General features: G+C 42.2%; 2 protein-coding genes and 1 long non-coding RNA gene across 3 annotated transcripts; all 3 read left to right on the top strand.

The window, feature by feature from the left end:
• LOC120051752 (acyl-coenzyme A thioesterase 1-like) lies at window positions 1–3,916 on the top strand. The gene is made up of 8 exons (XM_038998638.1): window positions 1–196; window positions 519–618; window positions 715–905; window positions 1,122–1,285; window positions 1,819–1,938; window positions 2,170–2,258; window positions 2,362–2,455; window positions 2,757–3,916. The coding sequence occupies exons 1-8, from the start codon at window positions 1–3 to the stop codon at window positions 2,922–2,924; spliced, it is 1,122 nt and encodes a 373-aa protein (XP_038854566.1). The 3' UTR covers window positions 2,925–3,916.
• Window positions 3,917–5,844: 1,928 nt separating this feature from the next.
• On the top strand, window positions 5,845–7,754 carry LOC120051748 (uncharacterized protein K02A2.6-like; the record flags this gene model as incomplete). Its single annotated transcript, XM_038998633.1, has 2 exons — window positions 5,845–6,363; window positions 7,212–7,754. Coding segments are annotated over 2 exons (1,062 nt in total), but the record flags the coding sequence as incomplete, so codon positions are not given.
• A 384-nt stretch (window positions 7,755–8,138) lies between these two features.
• On the top strand, window positions 8,139–9,866 carry LOC120052377. Its single transcript, XR_005477365.1, has 3 exons — window positions 8,139–8,348; window positions 8,938–9,079; window positions 9,351–9,866. It is a non-coding gene; the product is annotated as an uncharacterized LOC120052377 (long non-coding RNA).
• Window positions 9,867–19,323: the final 9,457 nt, after the last annotated feature.

The raw sequence follows: 19,323 nt of genomic DNA, 5'->3' as shown, positions 1-19,323 counted from the left end.
ATGTGTCAGATGGGTGTGATTCCTGTGTTGACTGTAAAACCATGGAGAGCCCTCTTTGATGAGAAGTTCCATGTGGTTGTGGGGAACTTACCACCGACACAGGAGGTCACACTACATTCTTTACATCAGTCTGAAGACACAGACTACTGGGAGGCGTTTGGGCACTATGTCAGTGATGCTCAGGGAAGGGTCACAGGTGAGAGATATTATTTCCATTTATCTACTTAATTTCCTGTAGCTACTTCATTTTGCTACTTCATTTAGCTACTTCAACACCAGAAAAACATTAGTAAATGCGCTATCGGATGTATTTGGGCCTGCACTGGAAACTCTTTCATTGATTTCATTTATTTACAGGAATTACAGTGAAATAACAATATGATGGATTCTGTAAACTCAGACTTGTGTCATATTCATCATAACTATATAAAAAAAACTGTCACAAAATGCGTGTTTTTTTGCTACACAAACCACACTTTTCGCCCTGTACTTTCAAGTAACTTTTATGTAATTAATAGTCTTCAAGGATCCAAGTGTAGGGGGGACATATGAGGGTGTTGAGCCCATGGGTCTGTTGTGGAGCATGAGACCAATACCTGGCAGTAGACCGGAACTCAGGTAAACATGAGAATGAACATGAGGTTATTCTGACACTCAGGCCAATGCTAAAGTGGTTGGTAGTTTTGGGATACAAATTGTTTATACCTCTCGTAGGTTGAGAAAGAAGGAGGTCCACACTCCCATGGTGGTGCACATCTCTGTGTACAGGGGACACATGAGTCAGGGGTTCAGAGAGCAGGTGGCCCTGGCGAGTGTCGTCACAGAGCGCTGGTACATGGCCCCTGGAGTCCGCAGGGTCGACATCACAGAGGGAGGGGTCACAGGGACCCTGTTCCTGCCACCAGGTACACAATATGCTCTCAATAACTGAAGGTCACATTTTGGCCATTTTGTCTGGGTTCTCTTTAAGACCTGTAGAGGAATAATAAGTCCTAACAAATTAAATTTTGAGTTCTGATATGTTGAATATATATATATATATCCACACTTTGACTGGTATAAGGCACAGGGTCAGTGGTAGAAATAAAGAATAATGTTTTTTTGATCATGTCATCCTGAAGGTCCCGGACCCTTCCCCGGAGTTTTAGACATGTGGGGAGGTAGTGGCGGCCTGGTGGAATATAGAGCGGCTCTCTTGGCATCCCACGGCTTTGCTGCCATGGCGCTACTTTACGTCTTCCCAGACCAACATAAAAATGCTACCATTGGCTACCCTTACTTTGAGGTTTGTGTCTACCGTCTGCACCATTTTCATATAGAAATCATGGTTGACGCTCGGCCATTTATGTGTGTGTGCGTGCGTGCGTGTGTGTGTGTGTGTGTGCGTGTGCGTGTGCGTGTGTGTGTGCGTGTGTGTGTGCCTGCAAAATGGGAACTGCTCCAAATACATGTACTATGTTTTAAGAAGTTATTTTTAGTCAGTCGGTAAGCTCTTATAAACAATAACTTGATAAACAATAACTTGCCTGACAAGTGACAGTCTGACAGACAATGCTACATAATGCCTGTGGTGAATGTTTGTTTGCTAGTTTGAATCCTTACTGTACACAATTAGTAACTGAATTAGACCTTTGGAATCAGGTGAGAGGACTCTTTCACCATCTTTGAATGTGAATACTAACACGCACACCACTATGCTGTCTCTCACGTCTGTGGGGCTGGGGGAAAAAACATCTGCACGTCTTTCTTGATCCATTGTCTTGAGAAAACTTTAATAAATGCCTAAATGAGTATTGTCACATGCTAATATCTTCTCAGGCTGCATTCAGACTACTGCAGGATCACCCTCTAGTGGCCGCTGACAGAATTGCGCTGCTTGGCCTTTCCCTTGGCGTTACAGTGGTTCTATCCATCACTGCTTACTCAGAAGCTGTCAAAGTAAGTCCCTAAGAAACTCCTGCCCTGTCAGTTTGTTGATTTCCTGAATAAACATATGTGGATGCGCTTTACCCAGACCAAAATGTCCCCATCATACTCACCATCATTGAGTTGTGTTTAGGAAAATCACATGAATATCAGCGACAAAATGCATTTTTGCTTATCTGTCCCCAGTCAGTAATAAACAATGTATTCATGCAGTTTAATTAAATCTATGTCTACTCCTTTTAGCCTAGATGTTGTGTGTGCATCAGTGGCAGCCATGCGTGTCGAATTGGAGCCACCCAGTCCGTTGAGGAAACATCTCAGGGTATACACAAGTGAGTCAATACCTTATGTTTACTTGTGTTTGTCTGTTTATAAAGTAGCCTAATGATTTTCAAGGAGAAAATCAGTACTATACTTTTGGCCATGCGTTTTCAGAAAATATGCAAAGGCCCGTACTGATGAGGAGAATCGCCTCATCTGGAGGGACGTTCTTCTACCTATTCCAGAAGATATAGACCTGAAAGTGGAAGTAAGATATCTGTTATGTACAGAAAGACCCTTCAGTCCTCTGCTCTTGTTTGGATGATTGTAGCGAGGGAACTGTATCCCACACAGGAGGACAGGATGATAAGGACCTCTAAAAGATTACGCTGGAGAACTCAACCAATACTGAGAACAGTTTCACACTTTCTCCAGTCCTATCATGATCCTCCAGTATCTCACAAGATTGAGGGCTCAGAAGTATTGTTGCGTCTATCAATATTCAATGTTTTCCTAAATGACTATTAATCTGTTCAGTTCTGCTCCGTTTTGTTTTATTCTGTCCTCAGATGGGGAGGATAACATGTCCTCTGCTGCTGGTTGTTGGACAAGATGATCAGAATTGGGCTGCTGTTGAATCAGCTGATGATGTGAGCTACGTCTGGTTTGCCTATGGAAAACATCATGCTTCATACATGCAGTTTAAAAAACCTCTTAAATGTAATGGCAAAATGTAGATTTCGGCCTAAATAGACATACCCAAAAGTAACTGCTATTCATGTGTAATTACATGATTCTGACATGGCAAAACGTGATATATTTGGAAAGAAAATATCTGGGAGATTATGAGGAAATTAGATAGATAGATAGGAGTTACATAGTTCAGAATAAACAAGATCAAGCACACACAAAATAACCATCTTTCATTGACAAGCTATACGTGAATTATTGATGCCCAGAGCTGGAAACAGATCAGATGGCTTCCACAACATGTGAACAATATCAGATAAAAATGGGACTTATAGACCTAACAACTAGAAATGGGCAGATGTTTTAGTAAGTGGTTTCAGGTGTGGTCATGGGATGCTTCCAGTGTCCATAAACCTCTCCAAAGTGGCATATGTCTGTAAATGAGATAATTCCAGTGCTATTACATATTTGAAATCCCTAAATGCTATTTTTCAGTATAAAAACACAATTTTTACCATATCAACCTCACTCAAACACTGTGGGGGGTGTTATGGGGTACCTACGGGATATTCAAGTGTCCTTTCAACCTCTCCAAAGTGTCCGAATGTGGTAATTGCACTGTTTCTGCACACTGGATGTGCCCAAAAGTTGTTGTTTACTATAAAAACAAAATGTATACAACACCAACCTCTCTCAAACATTGTGGTGGTGTCGGAGGACATACCGGGGATATTGATGCCTACAGCGCATAAACAAGCATCATATTTCTGATGCGCAAAGATATAGTTACTCGGTGGACATTTGATGTTGCCATTAAATCATACATCATCAGATAACATTGGCAGTAGGCTAGATTTGTTCCTAATTTGATATCCCCCCATGTAGCTACAGCCCAAACACAGACCAAATCGACGCTTACCTTGTAAGATGTTTGCTGTTTGGTGAAAACGACAAATAAGATATCCTCATGATTTGTGGAGTCCCGGCTTTGGGTGTGTATCAACGTTTATGCTTCACAATGCTGACAGGAATGTGTAGTATCTGGGATCTACATCTGTTTATATTAGTTACTATGCTGTTACTAAGCGGTGATGTATTACGACAGTGTTACGTTACTACACCTAATAGGAAATGCACATGCGCACTAGTGTGCCCGGGAACTGTAGAGCAGGAGAGGTTTTGACTAAACGAAAACTAACTGTACTCCGTCTCCTGCCTGGTCATTTCTCCACAACACAAATATTACAGTGGCGACGAGGTGGTTAAACTTCTTTAACGGACATTGCTTGAAGGGAAGAATGTTGCGTGAGTAATGAAACTCAAAATAATTATGTAATTCGTCAGTTATTTTTTTATTTTCTTTCGCCAGTAAAAAAAAGGCTAAGCACTGCTAGCAGGTACAGTGTTCAAGAGCTGCCAAGTAGCAAGACTATTGGAGTCCAGAATAGCGACACTGCCCTCTGGTGGTTAAATAAATAAAAAGCTGTCATTGAACCCATTGAAATCTCAGTGGAGAAATATTGTCAAGAAGAAGAAAAAAAAAGGAAGAAGGAACGTAACAAGGTGTGTACATTATTACAAATGAGTGCAGTGAACGAAGAAATTGCAGAAACTTCTGAAGTGAAGAATTAGATGAAAATTAAGGAATACAAGGAATAAGGAAACTGAACAATTAACTGTGAAAATGGCAACCATTGGTCGAGTACCAGAGTTTGAGGCTACAAAAGAGGATTTTGATTCCTATTTGGAGCGTTTTGAGCGTTGGCTGGCTGCAAATGAAATCAAAGATGAAAAGAAAGCAGACGTATTTCTCAGTGTTTTGGGTCCAACTGAGTATGGATTGCTGAAAGGTCTCATTGAACCAATAAAAGCAGTGGAGTTGAACTATGCAGAACTGACTGAAACTCTTTCAAGGCATTTCAAGCCTAAGCCAATTCTCATTGCAGAACGTTTCAGATTTTACCAACGTCACCAGAGTCAAGGGGAAACCGTGGCTGACTACATCCTTGCTTTGAAAAGGCTGGCAAGTACATGTGAGTTTGCACTATTTCTTGATGATGCTCTTCGAGACAAGTTTGTATGTGGTCTCACAGGTGAAGCATATCACAGAAGGTTCTGTCAGAGAAGGACCTGACCTTTCGGAAAGCCTGTGATATCGCACTTGGGCTCGAGCTTGCCCACAGGGATACTATTGCGCTATCGGGATATGCAGAACGTCAGAAAGGTGTTCACAAGGTCAGTGATGCACGTGGTGAAAAAGGCTCACAAAAGTCACACTTTTCTCAGTCCCGTCCTCAAGGTTACACAAGAACAAAGCAGCCCACATCTCAAAGGTCTAAGCCAAGTTGCTACAGATGTGGGGGAGATAATCATCAGCACAGTGAATGTCGATTCCAAAATGTAAAGTGCCACAATTGTGGAAAGGTTGGACATTTACAGAAAGTGTGTAAAGCCTCAAAACGCACAGCAAGAGCGCACAAAGTGTCAGACGCAGCACAAGAAGAGGAAGGTACTACTGAAACAGTATTGGAACTGTCCACAGTGTACACAGCTCAACAACAAAAAGATGGAATCTATCTCAACATGGAGTTAGCGGGAAAACCGGTAAAAATGCAGCTGGACACCGGAGCGTCTGTATCTCTGGTTCCAGAGAGACTCTACAAAGAAAAACTGAAAGAGTGCCCTCTTCAGCCAGCGTCCATCCGCCTTTCTTCATACACTGGTGACACTATTCCTGTGTTAGGGCAGATCCAGGTACCAGTCCGGTATGAGGGGAAGGAGTGGACGCTACCGCTTGTCATTGTTAAAGGAGAAAAATCAGCCTTGCTAGGCAGAAACTGGCTACAAAAGATCAAGTTGAACTGGGGAGAAATCTTCAGTCTGAGAAAGGACAAACCAGTGAGTCAGGCTACACTCACTAACATGCTGGAGAAGCACAAAGAACTTTTCAAAGATGGCTACGGCGAAATACAAGACTTCACAGCAAAAGTCAGAGTGCAAGAAGGAACCAAGCCTATCTTTCACAAACCACGTCCAGTTCCCTATGCTCTTAAGGAAGCAGTAGAGAAGGAACTGGACCGCCTACAGAAGAATAACATAATCACGAAAGTAGCGAGGAGCGACTGGGCCGCTCCGATTGTTGTAGTCCCAAAGAAAGATAAGACTGTCAGAATGTGCGGTGACTACAAGGTCACAGTAAATCGCTGCATACTACCAGAGGAATATCCACTACCAAACGCTGAAGATCTGTTTGCCACTCTAGCTGGTGGGAAGGTTTTCAGTAAGCTGGACCTGGCATTCGCTTATCAGCAACTGAAGCTGGATCCGGAGTCAGAACAGTATCTGACCATCAATACACACAAGGGGCTATTCAGATTCAATCGCTTGGCCTATGGAATCTCGACAGCTCCAGCGATATTCCAACACACAATGGATCAGATCTTGGACGGTATAGACAACGTTGTGTGCTTCATGGACGACATCCTCGTGTCAGCACCAACCATTGGAGAGCACCTTATATCTCAGAGCTGAGGTCATTTTTGGGGCTCCTGAACTATTACGGAAAGTTTGTGGCAAACTTGTCCACATTGTTGCATCCGCTTCACCAACTGCTGCAGGCCGATACAAAGTGGAATTGGTCCCCACAATGCGAAGAAGCATTCAAGACTTGCAAACAGCGTCTGCTAAAGAGCAAGTGGCTTGCCCACTACAACACAGAGATGAAGCTGAGACTCGCGTGTGATGCATCTCCATACGGAGTAGGAGCCGTCATCTCACATGTTCTATCGTCAGGTGAAGAACACCCTATTGCATTTGCATCACGGACTCTGTCACCAAGTGAGGAAAATTATGCTCAAATTGAGAAGGAAGCCCTGAGCATAATATTCGGAGTGAAGAAGTTTCACAAATACCTGTACGGAAGGAAGTTCCTACTGCTGACAGATCACAAGCCTCTGTTGGCCATCCTTGGACCAAAATCAGCTATACCAACCCTTGCTGCACTTCGAATGCAACGTTGGGCTCTGATATTGTTAGCCTACGACTACGAGATTGAGTACAGACGATCCAGTGATCACGCAAATGCAGATGCACTATCAAGACTACCATGCAATAGTGACTCCGACAGTGAAGATGATAGAGCAGTCTTCCAGATCTCTCTCATTGACGAACTGCCCATATCTGCTTCAGACATAGCAGAGGAAACAAGGAAAGATCCAGTGCTTTCCAAAGTCTTGGACTTAACATTAGGAGGTTGGCCAAACTTCGTAAATGACGATAACCTTCGTCCATTCATCGACAAGAAAGACCAGTTGTCCACTGATCAAGGATGTGTTCTGTGGGGATCAAGGGTGGTGGTACCTCACAAATTCCAGAGGAGACTGCTATCTGACCTGCATGAGGGACATCCAGGGATCACTCGAATGAAAGCACTCGCTCGCAGTTATCTGTGGTGGCCTGGACTGGATCAGGACATTCAACAGCATGTAGGCCACTGCTCACCTTGTGAAGCTGTTCGCAACAAGCCTGCTGCTGCAGCTCTTCATCCATGGTCCTGGGCTGCTACACCTTGGGAACGCATCCATGTGGATTACGCCGAGATTGACAAGCAACATTTCCTTGTTGTCGTCGATGTCCATTCCAAGTGGATGGAAGTGTTCCCTACTCAACTGACCACAGCTGAGAAGACCATCAATCTTCTCAGACACCTGTTCGCATCCTTTGGACTAGTCAAGGAGCTCGTATCGGACAATGGCCCTCCTTTCACGTCAAACGATTTTGAAATGTTTCTCAAGAACAATGGAGTAAGGCACATCCGGTCACCACCTTACCATCCGGCATCAAACGGAGCAGCGGAGAGAGCCGTGCAAACCTTTAAGAAGGCCTGGACTAGACTCGAGGTTCAGTCTGTGCCCACCCACCAAAGGCTTCCCCGGTTCCTGTTTACTTACCGTAACACACCACACACAGTAACGGAATGTACACCAGCTGAACTGTTTCTGAGACGCCAACCACGTACCCGCCTGACATTGTTGAAACCAGACTTGTCAAGCACTGTGGCAAAGCACCAGCTACAGCAGAAGAAAGTTCATGACAGACACTCAAAGACTGTCAGAGAATTCAAAGAGGGAGAGAGGGTGATGGTACGTGATTTCAGACACCCCAAGAGCCTGTGGAACTCAGGTGTGATCTTGCAACGCAAAGGACCTTTGACTTACCAAGTCCAAATTGGTCATCGCCAGGTCAACGTTCATGTGGATCATCTGCTACGGTCCAACGCCCCAGCAGAGACACGCCGAGAGAACAATAACGACCCCCAGGACTATTCTCCTGACTGTGGACGTACGGGAGAGACAGAGCCTGACCTTCCACCCGAACCTGGCCCACCACCGGAAGCCCAGGAGGAGCGGAGATATCCTATTCGACAGCGAAGGGCACCTCAAAAGCTTGACCTGTGAGTTGAGCTGTTTAAGGTAACAGGCAGTAAAACAAACAAACACTTTAATATGTCCTAGATAAAAGGAAAGAAAACGGACATTACCTGGGTTAGTTATTAGGACACAAACTCCATCTTCGGGGCAGAATAATCCCCTGGATTTGTGCTGGGCTCTGAAAAGTCTGCTTCAACCCAGTAGTTGAAAAGTGTTAAGAATGCATTGTTCAGATATTGCATTAGTAGTTCCCTAACATATTTACCTTGTTCTCTGGGAGTTAAAAACTATGGGGGAGGAGTGTAGTATCTGGGATCTACATCTGTTTATATTAGTTACTATGCTGTTACTAAGCGGTGATGTATTACGACAGTGTTACGTTACTACACCTAATAGGAAATGCACATGCGCACTAGTGTGCCCGGGAACTGTAGAGCAGGAGAGGTTTTGACTAAACGAAAACTAACTGTACTCCGTCTCCTGCCTGGTCATTTCTCCACAACACAAATATTACAGAATGTAGGTAGCAAACATCTTGAAATGAGCTCATCAGCACGGCCTGCCCTTAAATACAAGATATCAATTGATGAGATTAATTAATTAGTGCTAAACTCCATCATTTTCTCCTCAGATGAAGCAGATGATGGAGAGAACAGGGAACAGTCACCTGCTGACCACTCTGTCCTACCCTGGAGCTGGTCACCTGATTGAACCTCCGTATGGTCCCAACTGCAGGGCTTGTACCTTTGTGTTGCAGCCAGGCCAACAGAGAGGTGCCTTTGCGGAGTCATTCATGCAGACAGACTATGCTTTTATAGTTCTTGTGCTCCTATAGGAGTCCCAATACATTCGTCTAGTACCACAGGGCGTTGCAACCTGTTGATCTAGCTCACCAGATGAAACTAGTCCACTAATGATCCTACAGTTCTAGGTTTTTCTTATGTTACTGGACCCAATTTTCATATAGGTCTACATTTATACAGTCAGAAGAATACCATGTCTCAAATGTGTTAAATCTAAAGCAGTCATTCCAACTTGTTGCAGTGGTCGTGCTGTGGGGAGGCCTCACCAAACCTCACGCCGTTGCACAGGAAGACTCATGGGAGAAGATTCTAGATTTTCTGCAAGAGCATCTCTGTCACAGTGTCAAACCCCATGTGCAGTCCAGATTGTGTCTTACTTGTCTTACGTCAGGTGGCGTCACTCCTACGCAACACTCGTCCCTCAACCGATCAGTGCAGGCGGAATCATTGCTCTATCTGACATAAGACAATGGACTGTGAGGTAATTAACAATGGACACCATGCAGATCAGACAAAGAAATAAACAAAGATAACTGTTCCTGCCCAGATGCCTAATGATTACACCAAACTGTATCAATGGCCTCATTGTATGATGTAAGTTCTGATATGAATGCAATTTGTTTAAGTACGGATTTTTTGGTATGTATTTTTCATTTGAACCATATGGTTTGATTAAAATGTGTTTGGTATTTGGTATTTTATTATTATATTATATTTATTATGTTGCAAAAGCAGCAGCTACTCTTCCTGGGGTCCACACAAAACATGAAACATAATACAGAATGACATAATACAGAACATCAATAGACAAAAACAGCTCAAGGACAGAACAACAATTTTTTATTTTCAAAGGCATACGTAGCCTACGTATCAATGCATACACACAAAGTACCTAGGTCAAATAGGGGGAGAAGCATTGTGCCATGAGGTGTTGCTTTATCTGATTTTTGGAACTAGGTTTGCTGATTATTTGAGCAATATGAGATGGAAGGAAGTTCCATGCAATTAGGGCTCTATTTGTTCTGGATTTCGGGACTGTGAAAAAAAAACTTGTGGCATGTCTGGTGGGATAAGTGTGTGTGTCAGAGCTGTGTGTAAGTTGACTGTACAAACAATTTGGGATTTTCAGCACATGAATGTTTCTTATAAAAAGAAGAAGTGATGCAGTCAGTCTCTCCTCAACTCTTAGCCAAGAGAGACTGGCATGCATAGTATTTATATCAGCCCTCGGATTACAATTAAGAGCAAAATGTGCCGCTCTGTTCTGGGCCAGCTGCAGTTTAACTAGGTCTTTCCTTGCAGCACTGGACCACACGACTGGACAATAATCAAGATTAGACTAAATTAGAGCCTGCAGAACTTGCTTTTTGGAGTGTGGTGTCAAAAAAGCATAGCATCGCTTTATTATGGCCAATTATTACGACCTTTATTACGACCTCTCCCCTTCTTTACAACCATTGAATCTATATGTTTTGACCATGAGAGTTTACAATCTAAAGTAACACCAAGTAATTTAGTCTCCTCAACTTGTTCAACAGCCACACCATTCGTTACCGCATTCAGCTGAGGTATAGAACTAAAGGAATGATTTGAACCAAATACAATGCTCTTAGTTTTAGAGATGCTCAGGACCAGTTTATTACTGGCCAACCATCCCAAAACAGACTGCAACTCTTTAAGGGTTTCAGTGACTTCATTAGCTGTGTTTGCTGATGTGTATATGGATGAATCATCAGCATACATGGACACGCATGCTTTGTTTAATGCCAGTGGCAGGTCATTGGTAAAAATATAAAAGAGTAGAGGGCCTAGAGAGCTGCCCTGCGGTGCACCACACTTTACATGTTTGACATTAGAGAAGCTTCCATTAAAGAAAATCCTTTGAGTTCTATCAGATAGATAGCTCTGAATCTGTCAGGATTTGGCCAGGATTGTTCCGGTTTTGGTCACTAGATGCCCCCATTGAGCTTTGTTGACCCTTTTGTTTCCCTTATTTCCAGTTATTATTTTCACCTGTGCCTCGTTTCCCTTGTATGTATTTAAACCCTTAGTTTTCCTCAGTTCTTTGCTCTGTGTTTGAATGTTAGCACCCAGCCCCAGCCATGCTGTGAACTTTTGTTACTCCAGTTGGATTCTCTTGAGGTACTCTGTTTTTGTTCTCGGTTATTTATTTATTTTTTTGATTTTTCTTTTGAGGTTTTTTCCCTGCTGTACTTACCACTTTTGTGGATTTACCTTGTGTCTTGGAGGATATACCTTTTTTCTCTTGGATTTACTTTTGACGTTGTGGATTTATATTTTTGCCTGAAGTACTTTCCTTTTTACTTTATTAAAACACTGTCTCAAGTACTGCTGTGTCTGCCTCATCTTCTGGGTTCTGCCGACTATTAGTGGCTCAGTTAGCTAAGTGACTGTTTCTCTCACCGGAGACCCGAGTTCGAACCAGGTCCTGACAGAATCCACGATATGGCAGAGGGTGAAAAGCCATAACACATGTTTTTTTCAACAACAGGTTATGCTCAATAATATCAAAGGCTGCACTGAAATCTAACATTACAGCTCCCACAATCTTCTATTATCAATTTATTTCAACCACTCATCAGTCATTTGTGTCGGTGCAGTACATGTTGAGTGCCCTTCTCTATAAGCATGCTGAAAGTCTGTTGTTCATTTGTTTACAGAGAAATTGCATTGTATTTGGTCAAACACATTTTTTTCCAACAGTTTGCTAAGAGCTGGCAGCAAGCTTATAGGTCTGCTGTTAGAACCAGTGAAGGCCTCTTTGCCACTCTTGGGTAGTGGAATTACTTTGGCTTCCCTCCAGGCCTGAGGACAAAGAATTTCCTCTAGGCTCAGATTAAATATATGACAGATAGGAGTGGCTATAGAGTCAGCTACCATCTTCAGTAGTCTTCCATCTCAGTTGTCAATGCCAGGAGGTTTGTCATTATTGATCGATAACAATATTTTTTTCCACCTCTCTCATACTAACTTTACAAAATTAAAACTTGCAATGCTTTTCTTTCATTATTTGTTGTTTTATGCATGAATACAATTGCTCACTGTTCGTTGTTGGAATTTCCTACTTAAGTTTGCCCACTTTGCATATGAAATAACCATTAAAATAATTGGCAACATCAAATGGTTTCGTGATGAATAAGCAATCTGATTCGATGAAAGATGGAGTTGAATTTGTCTTTCTGCCCATAATTTCATTAAACCCCTTAAGGATCCGCCCTTTTTTTTTCAATTTTCACCTAAAATAACATACCCAAATCTAACTGCCTGTAACTGTCCCATGGAAGGGACACCGATCCCGAAGATGTTTTAATCACGTCAGACCAACAAATATTTTTAACATCATCCACATAAGAGTCACAGCAAAATCTTTTGTATGATCTCTTTTATACACTATTTTAGGGCCAGCTGTTGGAACTTTGGCATTCCTGGATATAGACACTATATTGTGATCACTGCATCCAATGGGTACAGATACAGTTTTTGAACAAAGTTCTACAGTATTAGTAAAAATGTGATCGATACATGTGGATAATCTTGTTCCTGTAGTGTTTGTAAACACTCTGGTAGGTTGATTAATATCCTGAACCAGATTGCAGGCACTGGTTACACTATGAAGTTTCTTCTTGAGTGGACAGCTTGATGAAAACCAATCAATATTCAGGTCCCCAAGAAAGTAGATCTCTCTGTTTACATCACATACACTATCAAGCATTTCACACACAGAACTGATGTCCTCTCTCAATGACTTACAGATTGCTGTCATCTTGCCGTTCTCCAGTTTCAACTCATCGAGCTGACCCCGGGAGAACTGCAAACTGTTCTTCAGGTCCGGGACCTCTCTGGTCAGGTCGTCCATTCTTTTATTAGTAGAATCCACAAGTATTTGGACAAAACACTTGAAGCTATTTTCTTTTTGTGGTAACAACTGCTTGTATGTCTCTTTGTGTTTGTTTAAAAGATCCTTCACGTGTGATAGAGAGACACCACTGTCCTCAACGGTACTCCCGCCGGCTTTGGTCTTTGTCATAGTAGCTAGCAACGTAGTTTACGCTGTTACTCCTAGCAGTTCCAGACAAGGCAGGTCACGACGAAGACTGAAAACAACAAACATCAGGGATCTAGACAGCCACAAACTCAGGACAATCTGTGGTCCCAGCCACAAACCTGTTACATAATATTACACTATTTTAAATGTCACACACATTTCAAATAAGTGTGCAGAATGACTAATTCAACTCCCATCTTTCATTGAATCAGAAGGCTCATTCACCAAAAACCTTTTTATATTGCCACTTATTTTAATGACCATTTCCTTTGCAAAGTGGGCAAACTCAGACATGAAATGCCAACAAACTATGAGTCGTCATATCTGTGCATAAAATACCAAATAATGAAAGAAAAGCATTGTACATTTTTATTCTGTAAAGTTTGTGTGGGTGTGGTGGGAAAATTATTGTTGTCCATCAATAAGGAGACACTGCCTGGTATTGGCAACTTAGATGGAAAGCTACTGATGATGATAGCAGACTATATTGCCACTCCTGTTTGTCATATCTTTAATCTGAGCCTGGAGAAAAATGTTGTCCTCAGACCTGAGGGAAGCTAAAGTCATTCCGCTACCCAAGAATGGTAAAGCACCCTTCACTGGTTCTAACAGCCGACCTATCAGCTTGCTGCTGGCTCTTAGCAAACCTTTGGAAAAAAGGGTGTTTGACCATATACAATGCTATTTATCTGTGAACAAATTAACAACAGACTTTCAGCATGTGTATAGAGAAGGGAACACATGTACTGCAGTGACACAAATGATTGTCTGAATGAAATTGATAATAAGAAGATTGTGGGAGCTTTATTGTTAGACAGTGCAGCCTTTGATACAGTATTACTGATCATAATCTGTCATTGGCAAAACTTTCCTGATTAAAGAAGCAATAAAACTGGACTTCTTTAGACTAGTTGAGAATCTGGAGCATCAGCATTTGTGGGTTCGATTAAAGGCTCAAAACGGCCAGAAACAAAGAACTTTCTTCTGAAACTCGTCAGTCTATTCTTGTTCTGAAAAATCAAGGCTATTCCATGTGAGAAATTGCCAAGAAACTGAAGATCTGAGCAAGAGGACAAGTACATTAGAGTGTCTAGTTTGAGAAACAGACGCCTCACAAGTCCTCAACTGGCAGCTTCATTAAATAGTACCCACAAAACACCAGTCTCAACGTCAACAGTAAAGAGGCAATTCCGGGATGCTGGCCTTCTAGGCAGAGGTGCAAAGAAAAATACATATCTGAGACTGGCCACTAAAAATAAAAGATTAAGATGGGCAAAAGAACACAGATACTGGACAGAGGAAGATTGGAAAAAAGTTTTATGTACAGACGAATCTAAGTTTGAGGGTTCGGATCACAAAGAAGAACATTCGTGAGATGCAGAAAAAAGGAAAAGATGCTGGAGGAGTGCTTGACGCCATCTGTCAAGCATGGTGGAGGCAATGTGATGGTCTGGGGGTGCTTTGGTGGTGGTAAAGTGAGAGATTTGTACAGGGTAAAAGGGATTCTTAAAGAATGAAGGCTATCACTCGATTTTGCAACGCCATGCCATACCCTGGGGACGGCACTTAATTGGAGCTAATTTCCTCCTACAACAGGACAATGACCCAAAGCACAGCTCCAAACTATGCAATAACTATTTAGGGAAGAAGCAGTCAGCTGGTATTCTGTCTATAATGGAATGGCCAGCACAGTCACCGGATCTCAACCCATTTGAGCTGTTGTGGGAGCAGCTTGACCGTATGGTACGTAGGAAGTGCCCATCAAGCCAATCCAACTTGTGGGAGGTGCTTCAGGGAGCATGGGGTGAAATCTCTTCAGATTACTTCAACAAATTGACAACTAGAATGCCAAAGGTCTGCAAGGCTGTAATTGCTGCAAGTGGAGAATTCTTTGACGAAAGCAAAGGACACAATTATTATTTAAATTAAAAATCAATATTTATAACCTTGTCAACGTCTTGACTATATTTCCTATTCATATTGCAACTAATTTTCATGGAAAACAAGGACATTTCTAAGTGAGCCCAAACTTTTGAATGGTAGTGTATATATATATATATATACATATATATATATCCATTGATTATTTAAGAATATAACTTATAAATGCCTCATGAGCTTAGTTCAACTGTCACACTCCATGAGAACCCAAAACATAAGCTTGTTTTTATCCAATGTTTGTAAACATTGTAAATGTAAACGAACACTGTATTGCCTCATAACATGGTTAAAACAATAATTGTGATATCATGGATGGTCAGTCCTTGCATCCATAGCTCTGTCTATTAATCTGAGAGTGATTACATTTCTCCAGGCCCATCCCTCAGCTTTTTACCAAAACAGAGGCAGGGCAACGTTTTGTTATTGTTTCATCTGTGAATTTGTCCTTTAAACAGCTGCATATTATCAAGATATCAGTGTCACCAACAAAAAGGTAAACAATAGGCCTATAAACAATAGGCCAAATGCAGCATATGGCATTCATTTTTCACATGTAAATAGCACTTTTCAGTTGTGCTCAAAGCATGCCATTCAATGAGCACAGGATTTTTTTTTTCAACTCGAATCAATGAGCCCAATCAGTCCTCCAAGACAACAAAATCATAAACAACAGAGTAGGGCTGGCTAATAAGTCCTTAGTCTTGGGGTCATACTCAGGTAAAACAATTTGTCTAATCGATACTTCCATATTTCCAAGTCTTATTCTTGAAGATCAAGGAGTATAACATTTATTGGAATGACTGGAATTCTGATAGACTTCGGTTTTTAATGTAAATATATAATTTAATCATATTATTATATGTAGTAGAAAGTGATGGGTTAGAAGAAGCCTACATAACCAATCCATTAGGTAAAATGTAACATCCATATATGGCCAGCTATGTAAACTTTAACACTGATTTATCCTGCAATAGATGTCGTTCAATTGGTAACATACATTTTTGCATTCTTCTAATTCCTCTTAAGAGGAAAGTAATCTAAAAGTAACAGAATGTAATCAGATTACGTTACTGAGTTTGGGAAATCCAAAAGTTACGTTACTGATTACAATTTTGGACAGGTAACTAGTAACTGTAACGGATTACATTTAGAAAGTAACCTACCCAACCCTGTTGAGAAGTATACCACATCAGTCACCGGCTTCATCAATAAGTGCATTGATGACGTTGTGCCCACAGTGACCATACGTACATACCCCAATCAGAAGCGATGGATTACAGGCAACATCCGCAATGAGCTAAAGGGTAGAGCTGCCGCTTTCAAGGAGCAGGACTCTAACACGGACGCTTATAAGAAATCCGCTATTCCCTCAGACTAACCATTAAACAGGCAAAAGAGTAAATACAGGACTAAGATTTAATCCTACTACACCGGCTCTGACCCTTGTCGGATGTGGCAGGGAAGCCCATCCACGAGCTGCCCAGTGACACAAGCCTACCAGACGTGCTAATTGACTTCTATGTGTGCTTCGAGGCAAGCAACACTGAAGCATGCATGAGAGCACCAGCGGCTAAGAACGACTGTGATCATGCTCGCCGTAGCCGATGTGAATAAGAACTTTAAACAGATCTACATTCACAAGGCAGCTGGGCCAGACGGATTACCAGGACGTGTAATCCGAACATGCGCTGACCAACTGGCAAGTGTCTTCACTGACATTTTCAACCTGTCCCTGGCCGAGTCTGTAATACCTACATGTTTCATGCAGACCACCATAGTCCCTGTGCCCAATAACAACAATGTAACCTGCCTAAATGACTACCGACCTGTAGTACTCACGTCTGTAGCCATGAAGTGCTTTGAAAAGCTGGTCATGGTTTACATCAACACCATCATCCCAGAAACCTTAGATCCACTCCAATTTGCATAACGCCCTAACAGATCCAAGATTACGCATTTTCTATTGCACTCAACACTGCCCTTTCCCACCTGGACAAAAGCAACACCTATAGTTGAAGTCGGAAGTTTACATACATTTAGGTTGGAGTCATTAAAACTCGTTTTTCAACCACTCGACAAATGTCCTATTAACAAACTATAGTTTTGGCAAGTTTGTTAGGACATCTACTTTGTGCATGACACAAGTAATTTTTCCAACAATTGTTTACAGACAGATTATTTAACTTATAAATCACTGTATCACAATTCCAGTGGGTCAGAAGTGTACATACACTAAGTTGACTGTGCCTTTAAACAGCTTGGAAAATTCCAGAAAATGATGTCATGGCTTTAGAAGCTTCTGATCGGCTAATTGACATCATTTGAGTCAATTGGAGGTGTACTTGTGGATGTATTTGAAGGCCTACCTTCAAACTCAGTGCCTCTTTGCTTGACATTATGGGAAAATCAAAAGAAATCAGCCAAAACCTCAGAAAAAACATTGTAGACCTCCACAAGTCTGGTTCATCCTTGGGAGCAATTTCCAAATGCCTGAAGGTACCACGTTCATCTGAACAAACAATAGTACGCAAGTATAAACACTATGGGACCACACAGCCGTCATACCGCTCACGAAGGAGATGCGTTCTGTCTCCTAGAGATGAACGTACTTTGGTGCGAAAAGTGCAAATCAATCCCAGAACAACAGCAAAGGACCTGATGAAGATGCTGGAGGAAACAGGTACAAAAGTATCTGTATCCACATTAAAACAAGTCATAAATCGATATAACATGAAAGGCCGCTTAGCAAGGAAGAAGCCACTGCTCCAAAACAGCCATAAAAAAGCGAGACTATGGTTTGCAACTGCACATGGGGACAAAGATCGTACTTTTTGGAGAAATGTCTTCTGGTCTGATGAAACAAAATTAGACTGTTTGGCCATAATGACCATTGTTATATTTGGAGGAAAAAGGGGGTGGCTTGCAAGCTGAAGTACACCATCCCAACCGTAAAGCACGGGGGTGGCAGCATCATGTTGTGGGGGTGGTTTTCTGCAGCAGGGACTGGTGCACTTCACAAAATAGATGACATCATGAGGCAGGAAAATTATGTGGATATATTGAAGCAACATCTCAAGACATCAGTCAGGATGTTAAAACTTGGTCACAAATGGGTCTTCCAAATGGACAATGACCCCAAGCATACTTAAGGACAACAAAGTCAAGGTATTGGAGTGGCCATCACAAAGCGCTGACCTCAATCCTATAGAAAATTTGTGGGCAGAACTGAAAAAGCGTGTGAAAGGAAGGAGGTCTACAAACCTGACTCAGTTACACCAGCTCTGTCACGAGGAATGGGCCAAAATTCACCCAACTTATTGTGGGAAGCTTGTGGAAGGCTACCCGAAATGTTTCACCCAAGTTAAAAATGTAATGGCAATGCTACCAAATACTAATTGAGTGTATGTAAACTTCTGATCCACTGGGAATGTGATGAAAGAAATAAAAGCTGAAAGAAATCTTTCTCTCCACCATTATTCTGACATTTCACAGTCTTAAAATAAAGTGATGATCCTACCTAACCTAAGACAGGGAATTTTTACTTGGATTAAATGTCAGGAATTGTGAAAAACTGAGTTTAAATGTATTTGGCTAATGTGTATCTAAACTTCCGACTTCAACTATATGTGAGAATGCTGTTCATTGACTACAGTTCAGCGTTCAACACCATTGTGCCCTCGAAGCTCATCACTAAGCTAAGGACCCTGGGACTAAACACCTCCCTCTGCAACTGGATCCTAGACTTCCTGACGGGCCGCCCCCAGGTGGTAAGGGTAGGCAACAACACATCTGCCACGCTGATCCTCAACACGGGGGCCCCTCAGAGGTGCATGCTTAGTCCCATCCTGTACTCCCTGTTCACCCATGACTGTGTGGCCAAGCACGACTCCAACACCATCATTAAGTTTGCTGACAACACAACGGTGGTAGGCCTGATCACCGACAACGATGAGACATCCTATAGGGAGGTCAGAGACCTGGAGGTGTTGTGCCAGGACAACAACCTCTCCCTCAACGTGATCAAGACAAAGGAGATGATCGTGGACTACAGGAAAAGGAGGACTGAGCATGCCCCCATTCTCATTGACGGGGCTGTAGTGGAACAGGTTGACAGCTTCAAGTTCCTTGGTGTCCACATCACCAACAAACTATCACCAAGACAGTTGTGAAGATGGCACGACAAAACCTTTTCCCCCTCAGGAGACTG

This window comes from Salvelinus namaycush, chromosome 8 (assembly GCF_016432855.1).
Source record: "Salvelinus namaycush isolate Seneca chromosome 8, SaNama_1.0, whole genome shotgun sequence".
Taxonomy (NCBI): domain Eukaryota; kingdom Metazoa; phylum Chordata; class Actinopteri; order Salmoniformes; family Salmonidae; genus Salvelinus; species Salvelinus namaycush.
The sequence above is the reverse complement of the archived record's forward strand: the minus strand, read 5'-3'. Positions and strand labels throughout refer to the sequence as shown.

Coding starts and splice junctions, on each gene's coding strand:
- LOC120051752 (XM_038998638.1), top strand. CDS start 1: ATGTGTCAGATGGGTGTGATTCCTGTGTTGACTGTAAAACCATGGAGA. Junction 906..1,121: donor GACCCTGTTCCTGCCACCAG/GTACACAATATG, acceptor GTCATCCTGAAG/GTCCCGGACCCTTCCCCGGA. Junction 2,456..2,756: donor ATATAGACCTGAAAGTGGAA/GTAAGATATCTG, acceptor TTCTGTCCTCAG/ATGGGGAGGATAACATGTCC.